Consider the following 15,610-nt stretch of genomic DNA (forward strand, 5'->3'; position numbering starts at 1 on the left):
AGTTTTAAGGGTCGAACCTGCAGCTTCTCGATGATGTTCTTGTAGTCCCAGGGGTTGTTGGGGGCGGAGGGGCGGCTGGAGCGGGTGGAGCTCTTGTAGTTGGGGTTGGAGCGGGACAGAGAGTTGGGAGCACTGCTGCTCAGCATGGTGGTTATCTGAGAATCCAGGTCCAGAGGCAGGGAAATTGAGCGGTTCTTCGCTGCAAACACACAAGATTGGGGAAAGTCATCATTGAGTTCAAAAGGTACGCCCACTCAAACCATGTCGAAAAATCTAAAGTCCTATTCACAAAGGAACGCAACCCTAGTTTGACCCTGTGTGGCTCTAAATGTAGCCCACCTCTGGGCCCTGCAGTAGGCCTGTTTTACCTGTCATAGCCAGAGTGCGGATGCAGGTCTCCACCAGGCCTCTGTGTTGCTGCTGCAGCCAGGGACAGTCCAGCAGACGCATGCTAGACTGGAGCAGCTGTGTTACTATGGTGTGGTGGGTCTGGTTACAAAGCACAGAGGAAGGAGAATCACATGATGTGAATTCATGACATGTTAAATGACTACACAAATACTGTCAGACACAATACAAACAAAAACACACTCTACTAAACAGTGCATTACATTAAACTTTATATCAAAGCCTCGGAGTAGGCAGTAGCATCAGAGCTGACTGACCTGTAGAGAGGTGCTGTTTTCAGAGAAGGGGGAGCTGAAGAAGGCATTGATGGTATCAAACACCACGTTGATGATGTACTTCTCCAGGATAGGGTCAGTCAGACGCTTCTCTCTCTTGTTACACACCTAGAGGGAAAAGAGAGAGGTTAGAGATGATGAAACTTGTGGGTGAGAGTGGTCCCACTGATTGGGGAGTGAGACTTACCCTGGCCATGTCCACAGTGAAGTCCTCAAACAGTTTCCAGATGTGATTGCTTGTGTAAATCTCCTTCATCTCTACCTCTGTATCTACGTAGCAGTGGTTCACAAAGTTCACGTAGGCAACCTTCACCTGAGGACCACAAGGGTAAACATGAACACACACACACACAGCTGGCTCAGGCCTCTGTACATTTTGTAATGATAATGGTTTCCATTACCTTTGCAGTTGTATGTCTGCATATCATTGCATGCTGCTGTGGTTTTTCGAACTGAGGACGACGTAGGCTACTAACTAATTGTATACTTGCTCCATTTCAGACATACCTCTGTGATGCAGTCCTCGTGTGTGACCACTCTCACCACGTCCTCTAGGGGCAGCAGTGAGGTACATTTGATCTCTGTGTAAACGTTCTTGCCCTCAGCGCAGGCAGATAGCAGCTCCACCAGAGAGATGTGGTAGCGCAGGGGGCTGTGCTCCTGAACCCCCTCCCTGGACTCTGCCATCAGCTCCAGCATGGTGGCAAATGATGCCTTGTCATTATAAAACACCACCACATCCTCACCGGCGTTGGTTAACTAGAGGGGAAAGCAAGCACACCGTGTGGGATAAACAATTACATCATTGCTGATATGATTCATGTGGCTTGTGAGTGCTTGGAGGTGGTTCATCTGTTATTTTTCAATTACTCATCTGGGTTTCACACAAATATTTGATTGTAAGACAGACTAGATGTTTCGCTAAGATTTTATAAATATTTAAATACTGCAGCCTTATTTACAACTTTGAGGATTCCATACCAATGAAAAAAGTTAAAAGCAAGTTGCGTGGGAGGTTGTCTTACCTCAGTCATGATCATGTCCTGGCACTTCTTCACGTACTTGCCCTCGGCCTTGATGATGGTGTGCAGGAAGTTGAGGTACTGGACATGGCGTCCGTGAGTGGCCAGGCAGTGGATGAAGTGCTGCAGCACGTTCTCACTGATCTCTGTACACAGCTGGTAGTTATTGCTGAAGATGTGCTGCACTGTCTCTGCCTCCATGAGCTGCGGGGGGGGGAGGACATAATTATGTCTGATGAAAACAGGACGGATGCAAGTAGAAAAGGCAATAAAAGCAGTGTGAATTCACTCACTCCTGGGTTGAGAAAGAGACTGAGGTTCTTATGGAGGAGCATCTGGTTCTCCAGGTTCCCCATGCAGAACTTCTGCAGGAACAGGTGAGTGCACTTGATGATCCCCTGCATCTTGGTGTCATGCTGAGAACCAGGAAAGTGCGTGAGAGAGAGTGAGACAGCGAGGTAACGTTAGTCCAATACTATGTGTTTGGTTGTCAGAGTGGGGGTAAGGCACAGCTCACGTACATGCCTCACCTGATCGTATGACACTTGCAGCAGGTCCAGCATCACTTTATGGGCTCCCATGTTCTTCAGGAGTCTCTGCTGTTTCTTCCACACACCCGAGCTGCACATCTTATTCAGACGCTCCAAGATCTGGGGTAAAGAGAATGTCTTCAGAAATACGGCCAAACACTACTCAACAGTGTAGTATTATTGAATTTCTATTGTACATATGTTATGGTAGAGTAGTGTCTAATAATTGGACCCCAGGAAGAGTAGAGAGGATCTGGAATAATATACACACACACACACACACACACACACACACACACACACACACATATATATATATACATATATATATAGTTGAAGTCAGAGGTTTACATACACCTTAGCCAAATACATTTAAACTCAGTTTTTCACAATTCCTGACATTTAATCCTAATAACAATTCCCTGTCTTAGGTCAGTTAGGATCACCACCTTAATTTAAGAATGTGAAATGTCAGAATAATAGTAGAGAGAATGATTTATTTCAGCTTTCATTTCTTTCATCACATTCTCAGTGGGTCAGAAGTTTACATACTCAATTAGTATTTGGTAGCATTGCCTTTAAATGGTTTAACATGGGTCAAACATTTCTGGTAGGCCTCCACAAGCTTCCCACAATAAGTTGGGTGAATTTTGGCCCATTCCTCCTGACAGAGCTGGTGTAACTAAGTCAGGTTTGTAGGCCTCCTTGCTCGCACACGCTTTTTCAGTTCTGCCCACAAATTTTCTATGGGATTGAGGTCAGGGCTTTGTGAAGGCCACTCCAATACCTTGACTGTGTTGTCCTTAAGCCATTTTGCCACAAATTCGGAAGTATGCCTGGGGTCATTGTCCATTTGGAAGACCCATTTGCGACCAAGCTTTAACTTCCTGACTGATGTCTTGAGATGTTGCTTCAATATATCCACATCATTTTCCTTCCTCAAGATGCCATCTATTTTGTGAAGTGCACCAGTCTCTCCTGCAGCAAAGCACCCCCACAAAATTATGCTGCCGCCACCCTCGTGCTTCACGGTTGGGATGGTGTTCTTCGGTTTGCAAGCCTCCCCCTTTTTCCTCCAAACATAACGATGGTCATTATGGCCAAACAGTTATATTTTTGTTTCATCAGACCAGAGGACATTTCTCCAAAAAGTACGATTTTTGTCCCCATGTGCAGTTGCAAACCGTAGTCTGGCTTTTTTACGGCTGTTTTGGAACAGTGGCTTCTTCCTTGCTGAGCGGCCTTTCAGGTTATGTCAATATAGGACTCGTTTTACTGTGGATATAGATACTTTTGTACCCGTTTCCTCCAGCATCTTCACAAGGTTATTTGCTGTTGTTCTGGGATTGATTTGCACTTTTTGCACCAAAGTACATTCATCTCTAGGAGACAGAACGCGTCTCCTTCCTGAGCGGTATGATAGCTGCGTGGTCCCATGGTGTTTATACTTGCGTACTATTGTTTGTACAGGTGAACGTGGTACATTTAGGCATTTGGAAATTGCTCCCAAGAATGAACCAGACTTGTGGAGGTCTACAATTTTTTTTTCTGAGGTCTTGGCTGATTTCTTTTGATTTTCCCATGATGTCAAGCAAAGAAGCACTGATTTTGAAGGTAGGCCTTGAAATACATACACAGGTATACCTCCAATTGACTCAAATGATGTCAATTAGCCTATCAGAAGCTTCTAAAGCCTTGACATAATTTTCTGGAATTTTCCAAGCTGCTTAAAGGCACAGTCAACTTAGTGTATGTAAACTTCTGACCCACTGGAATTGTGATCCAATAAATTATAAGTGAAATAATCTGTCTGTAAACAATTGTTGGAAAAATGACTTGTGTCATGCACAAAGTAGATGTCCTAACCGACTTGCCAAAACTATAGTTTGTTAACAAGAAATGCGTGGAGTGGTTGAAAAACGAGTTTTAATGACTCCAACCTAAGTGTATGTAAACTTCCGACTTCAACTGTATATATATATATATATATATAAATAAACAGTGACTATGGGACATGCTAGCAGGATAAAGGAAAAAGTGACATGTCAATGGACACCAAAACACACATCTTTAACTTTCTGGTAGTTCTCATTGCTCTTATCCGACTTCTCTTTTTTGGGGGTCGCAACCTCTGAGGACATCTAAAAGGAAATCAGAAGTACAATTAGTGAGAAGTAGTTTGTAGCTACTACATGTTATTACACACTTTCTTATCATAGATGGAGAAGACGTATCTCGCCCTCACCTCTACATTCTCTTTTTTGTCCTTCTTGTCTTTCTTCCCCTCCCCTCCTCCAGAGCTGCTCTTCTTGTCCACCCAGAGCTCAGACTTCTCCACCATGGTGCGGAGACGGTCAAGGTCGCTTTTTATCAGCTTGTAGTTATCAACATCCTGGCCCGAGATCAGCAACTGGACCTGAGGACAACATGGAGACAGAGAGAGTGTGTCAGAGAGACGATGATTGAGAGACCAGAAAATAACAGATATAAATAATATATATATAGATACTGTATAAGAAAGGGAATAGCAGATACGGTACCAAGTTGGAGTGCAGGTCATTATTGGCCACACCTTTGTTTACCATCAGTGATTGCAGATAGTTGTGTCTCCTTACCTGTTTGAATGTGTGCAGCACCTCCTGTCTCTGGCTGAAGTGTTTGAAGAGCAGCTGTAGAGCTCCAGAGACCAGAGGAGGGTAGTCGTGCATGGAGAGATGGATCAGCACCCTCAGGAACATACGACCTCCCTCATCATCCACCTCCAGAATACTGTTCCCCTTCCTGACAGGAGGACACAGGTTATCATAACAACACACTGGGGCAAAATCATAACATATGCTGGTACGGGTCTACAGTGCTGTACTGAACCTACCCCACACCAAACATGGCCTCCGCCTGCTCTCCTATGTGCTGCAGGTTGATGGTGGCTGTTGAAAGAGAGTTAAGAATGTTATGTATTTAGATGGAGAGATGAATACTGTATAAGGCATGGTTAGTGGAGAGCAATGGGTCCCTCAAATGGGCACTGCACTACCTGCTTGCTCCATTGATGTAGTAGCATCGGCATCTGCCATGGGATAAACATCAACAAACTCTTTCTTGAAGACAGAAAGCAGGAAGGAGAGCCGATAGTCCAGGCGGACATTCAGGATAAACTGCATATCAACAAGAGATAAAGAACAGCACTTAGCATAAAAGGGATACTTGAACGGCTCTAATTTTTCACAAGCGTAAAACTCAACAGTGCCATGTCTGTATCATTTCATGAGACGTGCTGGGTTCTAGTAAGCTCTAACCTGCAGGATTTCCAGTATTTTCAGCTTGGTGTCCATGACAGTGACGTCCTGTTTGTCGATGCTGTCCTTACTGCGGTTCTGGCCCTCTGTGTTGGAAGCACTCCGGCCTGGACCGCCAAACATGGACTGTTTCCTACTCAGTACCATGGTGGACATCATCTGGCCAACACCATGGATGGAACGCTTCATGTTCTTCCCTAACAGACAGAGTGGGAGTGGCATCATTACTACAATGGTGAAAATCATGAGGAAACCTGAATCTGAACACCTGTTGTGCTGATTTGTTCTATAAAATGGTGCTGTGTGGTAGTTCTCTCATAATAATGTTAAATGCAGAGTAGAGGTGTTTCTCATTCTCTTACCACTGCCATCGTCCTGGAACATGGGGTTGATGAGTGAAGGGTTAGGGATGCAGTCGATGATTCCCAGAAGGGTCCGTGTCAACCTCAGCAGCTCAAAGAAACTGTAGAAGCCAAAGTAGATGAGGTGTCTGGCCAGGCTCACCACCTGAGGGGACAAAACATTCTAGCAGTTATCATGCTATCGGGACTTCTCCGGGCCAAGTGGTAGAGAGCCAGAGAGTTCTTGTCTCAATACCAAATATAGGCAGCAGCGTTCTGGAGGTATTCACAGTATTCTAAGTAGAAATAGGAATGAGAAAAGAGAGAATTGATACCTCATAGGTCAGTTTGTTCTTTTCCTCGTCAGCGAAAGGCAAGTCATCATTGAGGACGTTGTTGAGGTACTCCTCCATGAACACCATGGTGTTGGCAAACTTGTTCTTCTTATTGTCTCGCGAGTCATCCATGTTGGAGTCATAACTGAGAAAGGGAAGAGATATAGAAGTATAGGAATACAACAAGCAGTTAGAATGCAATGACATTATGCGTAAAACCATATCTGGGAAAACTGTTTGAAGTCATACTCTTTAATTGTGATGGAGGTGGGGATCTCTGTCCAGAGACGGGCGAACTTGACGGGCGTGACCAGCTCCTGGGGGTCTCGGTCGACGTGCGCATGCAGCATCAGCCTGCAGAAAGAGGCGCGCAGGTCAAAGGGCAGTGTCTCGTCCATCATGCACAGGAAGATGAGCTCCACATCCAGCTGCTTAGAGATCTCATCTATGGCCAGGTACTGGCGGTCCAGACACATTCGTGCATACAGCTTCAGCTGGTACCTACCATAAAAAAAGAGAAATGTTCGACAATGAAGCATAGACAAAACGTCATCGTGGTTTGAATATTTCAGATCAGTAGAACTTCCTTTTTAAACGATGACTTGTGCACGACATTCCCATGTCTAGGAAATGAGAAGGATACTGATGTGACATCAGTGAGGAGTAAACACCTGTAGTACGTGAGCACGTTCTCGTCATGAGCATTCCCCTGTCTGGCCTCCTGAGCTAGCTGTCTGATGCCCTTCTCTTGCTTCTCATTCGTCTTGTCAGTCCAGACTAGCCACACCTCATCATCGTCAGCATACTCCTCCATGCCCATGTATTCAGTGGCATTGGGAATCTCTTTGGGCACACGTCGTCTACATGGACAAACATAGGCACACACATTCAATCATGCATACACACACACATACAGAGGCCATCGCATGTTTAGGTAAGTGTGTGGATGTGTGCAGTTTAGTAAAAAAGAAGTGCCACTCACTCAGTCTTTATGAGGATGTCTTGGTTCTTGGGATCCAGCACACACTTACAGATCAGCTCCTGAGTGACAGGAATGGCCACGTTGTTGGACACACACAGATCTGACAGGTAGTCCAGAAACCTGAGGGGAAACAGGCCCATGTTTGAGATACAACAGTTTTGAATGTACATGGGTATTATTTAGTCAGGGGGTCACTCTCCTCACCTGGGTTCCCTGTTCTTGCGGACCAGGCTAACAAAGGTCTCCACCTCCGTCTTGGTGATGTGTTTCTCCAGCAGCTTGCGGTTGTTGTGCAGCAGAGCAGTGATGGTGTCCTCAGCCAGGATGTCATAGCCAATCTGAGACTGCATCACCCCGAACTGCTTGGCTATGTGCTCCTGATGGGGCAAAAGAGTGAGACTAATGTGTCTTGGAAGGAAAGAAGGCCCAAGAAGGCCCAATAATTCAGTTTGGATAAATGACGAAGGGACAGGAATATGGAAGGAAAAAAGTATGCGAGACAATGTGGTCTACCTGGTTCTTGCGGTAGTCTTCCTGTGAGTGTCGCAGTACCCGATAACAGAGACGGAACATGTACTGGTAGGGGGAATTCTTCTGGTCTGACAGCTCCTCCAATCGCAGCAATGGGCCCTCTGTCCCTTTATCTTTGAAAGGGGCCTTCAAGATCCCAAAGATCTTTGAAGGGACAAAAGAATAGAGAACTATTCAAGGGAACATGTGACAATATGGATATAATGACAATAAATGATGACCCTATATGTCATCATCAGTCTAATGCAGACCCGCTGGCTATTTTCTTTTCGGGGTGGAACTCAGTCGGAATAATAGAATACACAAAGCACAATTTTGAAATTTGCCTGTGCATCAGCAGTCACTCAATTAGCCCATGCCAGCAATTAATTTATTTATTAGTAAGTTAGTCTTGAGGCCAGCTATCTAAACTTGTAGTAAGCAAGGTTGAATTACCGACCGGGTTGGGGCCCATTGATCATCAGTTATCATATAAAAAACTGTTTGCCTTCACCCTATGGCAAAATGTGTAGAATTGCAGGAAATTAGCTGTAAAACTGCAATTTTTTCTCTCCGCCCCATGTCAAAATGAGTACAATTGCATGAATTTATTTTATAAAATGGCAACATTTCCCTACGCCCCATGATGATTTCCGTTTTCAAAGTTGCCCATCCCTGGTCTAATGCAACCCAGATGTTTAAAGTGGGTCTTCTGACCTGTTTGAGGATGTTTTGTTCCCTCATGAGTTTCTGTCTCTCGCGGTTGGCCTTGGTCATCGCCACATCCAGGACGACCTGGCCGCTGTTGGGCGTGTCCACCACAAAGAACACTAGGTCCTCCAGCAGCTTAATGGCAAATCTGCAGGGTCAAACACAGGACACGGTCGGACACAGCTGTTACTGGTCTGGCACATTGGGTCTGGCCAGGGAACTATGCCATTGACTGGATTACAGTATAAGCTGTAAAACAGCTGGCTTTAATCAAGTATAACATAGAGCTCACAGGGGAAAAGTTAGGTTTATTAGAAGTAGTTTGATTTCATAGATTCATTTGGGGCCTTTTCTGCATATACTTTACCTTCTGTCATTGGGACTGATAAAGCCCTCATTGAACCTGTCCACTATTGTGCTCAACATGAAACTGGCATCATTGGCAAAGTCCAGATCCCGGATCTCCATCACTGGCACGGACACTATGGCAAATGCCTCCTTATCCTCCTTGGTAGGGCAGGTGCCCAGCTGAAACAAGGATATAACAGAAATACTGAGTCCGAATGAACTCAGTGTCACAGTAAATCAAGTGACATGGTTCTTACCATGAGCCGGATGGGTCTCTCCTCGTCGATATCTATGGGCACGTTGGTACTCTGGATCCATGTGTTGGTGCATAGGTGTCTGAGACGCACGTATGAATTCCTGAGAGGAAGAAAGTTTACAATAGAAAGCCAGTGAAACATACTGTAGGTCAAGTCTTTGCTTCTTTATAAATAGCTATATACAGTTGTATATACTGTATTGTACAGACTGTGCAGACGGGTTGAGGCCGATAGTGAGTTGAAGTGGTACAGTACAGTACCTTGGCACAAAGGAGTCTGTTTTCTGCAGAGTGGTGGGGTCTAGCTCAAACAAGGAGGCAATGTCATTCCCATGAGGCACAGCCACCAGCTTGTACTTTATCCTCTCACCCAACATCTTTAGTTTTCCTCTACTGTCCAGCTACAGAGGGCAGGGGTCAAGGGTTAGAGTTTAGCACATTGACTGTCATGTGTTAGATTAACTAGACAGAAGTACTGGGAGGTCCAAAAAAAAAGGATGCGTACCGTATCTTCACTCGCCGAAGTCTGGATTTCAACGCTGTCACCTTTATAACCCGGATTCTCCTAAAGCAACCACAAACAAATGCACTCTAAAATGACTCTGCATCAATACTGCCCGTGTGATAACCAGAGCACTGTGGTGACCAATATCCATGGTCCAATACTTGATCATGTTACCTCAGCGGCAAGATAGTTCCCTGTGGCAAGGTGTTTAAAGCGATACAGACTGTTCCAGTGTCCGGCCCCTCCTCGACATGGATCATGATGCACCACCTTGGAACACATCACACCATCAAAACAAACCTCAATCGTCATACCTTAGGCCATTTAGCTGCTGTACAACAGAGCATATCAAAACTGTACTAGGATTCAAAAACGGCAAGTACGTGTGTGTGCGTGGGCTTGGGTGCCCATGCGTGTACCAACCTCCACTTCCCACAGGGCATTGGAGCTGGTGGCAGAGGTAGCAGACTGGCGCAGGGTGGTACGGAGGAACACATGCAGCTTGACCTTGTACTCATCACAGGTCAGGAACTTCTCCTGCTCCGCATGGAACAACCGCACTACATCCCCCTGACCAGACACACCAGCAGAGATATCAAATCATCTGAAGCTTGAGGTTAGAATGCTATTATTGTGTTAGGGTTGGAAAGTGAAGAAGAATCAATTACAATGATACAAATAGTGACAGTAATATACACACGAATGTTAAAGGAGACTTACTCCTTTCAAGACTTCATCCTTGTGGTCACTGAACATCATGAACAGGTTGATTTTCCAGCTAGTGTTGCAGTTCACAGAGTTAACCTGCAGGGGGACACACCTATACGTCAGCTTCAGCATAGCACACCTGTTCCCACTAGATGGGTAAGCTGCTAAGTCAAAACTCGCCATATCTTCAAAGTGTACGAAAACAAAAATTAAGCTTTTTGGTCTTAAATTAAGGTTAGGGTTAGCCATAAGATTAGCAGTGTGGTTAAGGTTAAAATCAGATTTTAAGAAGACAAATTGTAGAAATAGGTGGGGCTTATCATCATTGCTGGCAGTAACAACCGTTGGTTCTTCGCAATTGGGAAGTAACACAGTCAGAAGCCTCACTCTCCCAGACAGATTCAGTCATGGATTAATCATAGAGTGTGGGTATGACTCTCTTACCTCTTTGCATCCAGTGTGGTCAGAGAGCTCATAGTTACTGGCATGTAGGGGCTGGCCTGCATTCACTGGGTTCAGGATCACCTTATCTCCTACCACTACCTGCAGAAGAACACAGAAATAAGCACAACAACAATTCCACAAGAATTCAAGTTGCAATAAGCAGTTGAAACAATAATGCCTTGTCCCCAGCTGAGGGATGGGGTTGGAGAAATGTGCAATGGATGCATGGATTGACCATCCATGATATCAAACTTATAGATTTAACCATGTTTTGAGGCTATATAGTGTTTGTTTATATTTACATTGTTTACAAACATTGGAGTTGATTGAAGCTTATATTTTGGGTTCTGATAATATACGACAGTTGAAGTAAGCTCATGAGGCATTTAGAAGTTATGTTCTTCAAGAATCAATGGGTAAATATCATTAATTTCTAAGTAAAACAAATTATGGATATAGCAACTGCAGATTGCCCCTATAGATTGTCTGAGATTTGTGAGTTTGCATGTGTTAGTGAATGTGTGTATGCAGTGGTGTTAAGTACTTAAGTAGTACTTTAAAGTGTTTTTACTTAAGTCGTTGTTTGGGGTATCTGTACTTTATTTTACTATTTATATTTCTGCCAACTTTTACTTCACTACATTCCTAAAGAAAATAATGTACTTTTTATTCCATACATTTTCCCTGACACCCAAAAGTACTCTACATTTTGAATGCTGATCAGGACAGGAAAATGATCTAATTCACACACTTATCAAGAGAACATCCCTGGTCATCCCTGCTGCCTCTGATCTGGCGGACTTACTAAATACACATGCTTGGTTTGTAAATGATGTCTGAGTGGTGGAGTGTAGCCCTGGCTATCCGTCAATAAAAATAAACAAGAAAATTGTGCCGTCTGGTTTGCTTAATATAAGGAATATGAAATGATTTATACTTTTACGTTTGATACTTAAGTACATTTGAGAAATTCCATTTACATTTTATACTTAAGTATATTAAAATAGTATTTTACTGGGTGACTTTTACTTGAGTCATTTTCTATTAAGGTAACTTTACTTTTACTCAAGTAAGACAATTGAGTACTTTTCCCACCCCTGTGTGTATGTGATTGAACGCAACTGCGCATGTCAGTTGAGTCTGTGCAGTAATACGAGTTAGGTAAGTTACATTGTCTCCGTTGGCCCTTAGCTTCCAGAAGGGTTGGATGAACATCCAGGAGCCCTCATTCCCCGTTCCGTCCAGGGTGACGCGCATGGCATTCTTCTCCAGCAGGGCAGGCAGACGCTTATTCACAGTCAGGTATTTATTACTCTTCATATGCAGCAGCTGTCAGCCAGGGCAGATCACACACGCAGAAAAACAGGCCACTGTTAAACCTCGCTCACTTTCATATTGTGTCTGTGATACTGTGCTGTTATGATGGAAGCTAGAATAGCTCACTATCCCATTCAGGAATGGGAACCAGCCAGCCAGAAAGGGAACCACTTAAGAATGGCTGAATGACCAAGATGAATAGTACTAAAACCATGTATCAACAGACAGGATCACCCTGCTGTTGTCATTCAGAGATTAGTATGTTCTACAGACAGTGCATTTCTCTCATTTCAATGGGAGAGAATGAATGGGAAATAGCACATCTTTCTTTCACTAAAGCTTATGCTAAGAGGATATGAAGGAGAATAAAGGAGTGGGAGAGACCTGGGGAAGCTATGCAGTAGGACTTACTTCCTGGAAGATAAAGTGACGTCACTAGATGAGTTGTACTGTATTGTATGCTTGTCATTGGTGTGATGTGTGCACTTGCACAGCCATTAACAGATTACAGCTATTGATCTCCTGAGAGAGCGCGACACCCACTTTGTCTACAAACCCTCCCCTCCGTCTCCCACCTCAGCCTGTCCGAATCAGGAGGAACGCCACACTACACAGTCACAAGGAACCACACCTATAATGTCTGCCCAGATAAGAGAGGGCTCTTAACATTAACCCTTAACTTTATGTCCCATGTTTCTGTAAGTGCACAGCCCTTTATGTTTGTGTGAAGATAAGGCTTCAGAGTCAATATTGACCAGGTGCAGTGGGAATCCTGGCCCCTAGACCTCAGTCAATACATCCATTTCTCATGCGATATTGAACACGGTTCTGTGCATTTTCCTGTGAATCATTAAACCTCTTTTCTTTATTGCGCCTTCGGTGATGAAAACAGGGGCTAGAGACCTGATGATGACTATCAACTGTAGCATATCTATGAAATTAACAAAACTCTCAAATATGTTATCATTCAAGTTCAGACAAATATTATTGTTCTTGGTTTAACACAGACTAGTGCTATATATGCAGTAATCTAGGCTATGCTACATAGGCATTTCATGGATAAGAGCGTCTGCTAAATGACTTAAATGTAAATGTAAAAATGTGAAATGCCCAGCGGCAGGTATTACTGGAAAACCTGTGCAGTCTTCTCTCTCAACACTTAGGATCTCTTTAGAATATGAACACACCTAGAGGAAAATCTGACTTCACCTGGCAATGGTAATGACAACCTGACACACTGACTGTCTAGGTTTCCATACCGGAGTGACATGCAGAAACATGCCGTTATGGACCCGTTTTAAGAGTCATGATGAGGAAGATTTGATTGTGAATCACCTGACTGACTATCACACCAATCCCTGTAACTCGGGGTCAATAACTCCCCTTAGTGAGTGATGCTGCATACTTAATGTATTAAAACACAGATGTTCTGGGAACCATCCCTGATTGATACTTTGCAGGTGTGCTCAAACCTCAATACTTTACCAGACCCATTCTGTTTTGTGCTCTGCAGACCCTTCACACTCAGAATGTGCCGGTGTGCTCAAGCTTCCCCTCGGGTACAAGACCAGCCATTCATTGACAGTGGCCTAATCCCATGACATCACAACAGAGTTACAGTAATTCCATTCACCAGAGTAGGGAGAAGCGTAAGCTGTTGAACACCTGAGGGTCTGCTTACCTAAACAGTGCTGCTGGGAACTCAAACCTTACCTGAATGACAGTGCCATATTTTACTACATCTCCATGGACTTTCTTGTTTTCGGTCTCATTCTGTTTCTGCTCCAGGTTAGAGGCATGCTGTGGAGAACAAGGACAAGGTTACATCAGTTTCAGTGTTAGTCCAGTGTACTGCATCTAACCCAGTGGTATGATCCTTGGTAGTATCTTTTACCTGTAGTTTCTGAAGTAGCACAACATCAGCGATCTTGTCCTTCTCGTGCTTGGCCTGCTTGGCTTTCCAGAACTGTTTCTGTGCAGAGTAACGGTTCATGGGACACACTTTGAAGAGGCAGTCTGAGACAAGAGAGTGGGTTCAAGGGTCAAGACTGCTATTCAGGGGACTGGTGAGTATTCAATGTAATAGCTGTTTTGGTTTCAAACTTAAATACCTGTATTATGGGGGGGAGAGCTAGTGGTGAACTTATCGCAGATTGATTACTATCCCAAGATGGCTGCCATTATACCAAACATCTACTTTTTTTATAGTAAAGATGTGCTGGGTCACTGTCTGAGCAAGTATATATCGCTTCCACATAAAAAGCATAATGTTAATGTTAAAAAGCGGTTAGTAACTTGCTCCACACCCACCATAGGGGAGAGTGGATCTGGGCGTCTGGTCAATATTTTACTTCCTATCCTCAGAGGGATATCCTGTTTTTAAAGGAGCCTAATACTGGAGATGAAGGGCTTTATCAGCTGGCTGTCTGTGTGCCTTGTGAGTACAGTACAGTAGTTGTTATCTGCCACACAGGCCTGACAGGAAGCTTCTACAGCCACCAAAATGGCAAACATCTTTAAAAATGTCAATGTCACTCATCCTTCTGCAAATATTGAAATCGCTTCTTTGGTACAGTCAATGTGTGGCAGGATAAATCTTTATATAGGGAAATCATGCAAACAGCTGACAATACTATTCATATAAAACCATTACATGGGAAACAATTAGAGTGTAATTAGACTATGACACAGTTGTTGAGACTTATGGGTCAACATACTTTTTCACATGACTGTAAATGTAAGTACACCCTTTGGAAAGTGTTATTTTTTTGGACATATTTGGACACATGGATATTTGAGCTGAATTCCAACCACATTCATTGATAAAGGTAAACCAATTTAACAAATCACACAAAAAAATACTTTGAAAATGTTATGCAATTAAAATAAACAAAAATGCTATTTCCTTATGCAGAAGGAAAAAAAAGTACACCCCTACCATCACCTAAAATGGCTAAAATTAGGATCAGGTACACCAAAACAGGTGCAAATGATTAGGAAATCATTATAGAGTACCTTGGGAGGGTCTAGCCTTCCATTATGGTTAAACACTTGGTCTGGTTTGTTATTAACCATATGGGTGAATGGTAACACATCATGCAAAGATCAAAATACCTATCCGAGGCCCTCAGAAGAAAAATTATTGATGCCTGTGAGTCTGGGAGGGGTTACAAATCCACTTCCAAGCAATTCGAAGTGCATTGTTCCACTGTCCGACGGATCATCTACAAATGGAGAAAATTCCAGACCACTGGCAATCTACCTAGGACATAGAAGTCTCTAAGAATCCCAGGGTAACATCAAGGGATCTACAGGCCTCTCTTGCCACAATCAATGTCAAAGTACATTAATCAACTGTCGGAAAGAGACTGCACGAAGTTGGCCTACATGGGAGGTCAGGAAGGAAGAAGCCTATGCTCTCAAAAACAATATGAAGACAAGACCGACGTTTCCCAGACAACACCTGGGTAAAGACCAAAACTACTGGAACAATGTGCTCTGGACAGATGAGTCAAAGGTGGAGTTGTTTGGCCGCAATGCCAGACGCCATCTTCGGCGAAAACGAAACACTGCCTTTGAACAAAAGAACCTCATACCAACCGTAAAGCATGGAGGCGGTGGC

General features: G+C 43.8%; 1 protein-coding gene across 1 annotated transcript in view; it reads right to left on the reverse strand.

Moving 5' to 3' along the window:
* The window catches only part of LOC120059341 (inositol 1,4,5-trisphosphate receptor type 3-like), a 45,104-nt gene that overhangs the window by 14,867 nt on the left and 14,627 nt on the right, over positions 1–15,610 (reverse strand). The window contains exons 3-35 of the mRNA XM_039008330.1: positions 13,883–14,004; positions 13,702–13,788; positions 11,842–12,000; positions 10,672–10,770; positions 10,240–10,323; positions 9,943–10,089; positions 9,694–9,789; positions 9,531–9,579; positions 9,276–9,402; positions 9,016–9,115; positions 8,778–8,938; positions 8,417–8,558; positions 7,703–7,864; positions 7,394–7,566; positions 7,190–7,309; positions 6,879–7,067; positions 6,457–6,708; positions 6,208–6,352; positions 5,894–6,038; positions 5,532–5,728; positions 5,270–5,390; positions 5,108–5,162; positions 4,851–5,016; positions 4,466–4,651; positions 4,302–4,364; positions 2,236–2,355; positions 1,999–2,121; positions 1,709–1,909; positions 1,191–1,442; positions 871–996; positions 666–791; positions 369–489; positions 18–199 (exon numbers count right to left, since the gene is read on the reverse strand). Of these exons, the coding sequence (XP_038864258.1) occupies positions 18–199; positions 369–489; positions 666–791; positions 871–996; positions 1,191–1,442; positions 1,709–1,909; positions 1,999–2,121; positions 2,236–2,355; positions 4,302–4,364; positions 4,466–4,651; positions 4,851–5,016; positions 5,108–5,162; positions 5,270–5,390; positions 5,532–5,728; positions 5,894–6,038; positions 6,208–6,352; positions 6,457–6,708; positions 6,879–7,067; positions 7,190–7,309; positions 7,394–7,566; positions 7,703–7,864; positions 8,417–8,558; positions 8,778–8,938; positions 9,016–9,115; positions 9,276–9,402; positions 9,531–9,579; positions 9,694–9,789; positions 9,943–10,089; positions 10,240–10,323; positions 10,672–10,770; positions 11,842–12,000; positions 13,702–13,788; positions 13,883–14,004 (4,598 nt within the window). The remainder of the gene's footprint in view (positions 1–17; positions 200–368; positions 490–665; positions 792–870; positions 997–1,190; positions 1,443–1,708; positions 1,910–1,998; positions 2,122–2,235; positions 2,356–4,301; positions 4,365–4,465; positions 4,652–4,850; positions 5,017–5,107; positions 5,163–5,269; positions 5,391–5,531; positions 5,729–5,893; positions 6,039–6,207; positions 6,353–6,456; positions 6,709–6,878; positions 7,068–7,189; positions 7,310–7,393; positions 7,567–7,702; positions 7,865–8,416; positions 8,559–8,777; positions 8,939–9,015; positions 9,116–9,275; positions 9,403–9,530; positions 9,580–9,693; positions 9,790–9,942; positions 10,090–10,239; positions 10,324–10,671; positions 10,771–11,841; positions 12,001–13,701; positions 13,789–13,882; positions 14,005–15,610) is intronic.

Source organism: Salvelinus namaycush, chromosome 14 (assembly GCF_016432855.1).
Source record: "Salvelinus namaycush isolate Seneca chromosome 14, SaNama_1.0, whole genome shotgun sequence".
In the NCBI taxonomy this organism is placed as follows: Eukaryota; Metazoa; Chordata; class Actinopteri; order Salmoniformes; family Salmonidae; genus Salvelinus; species Salvelinus namaycush.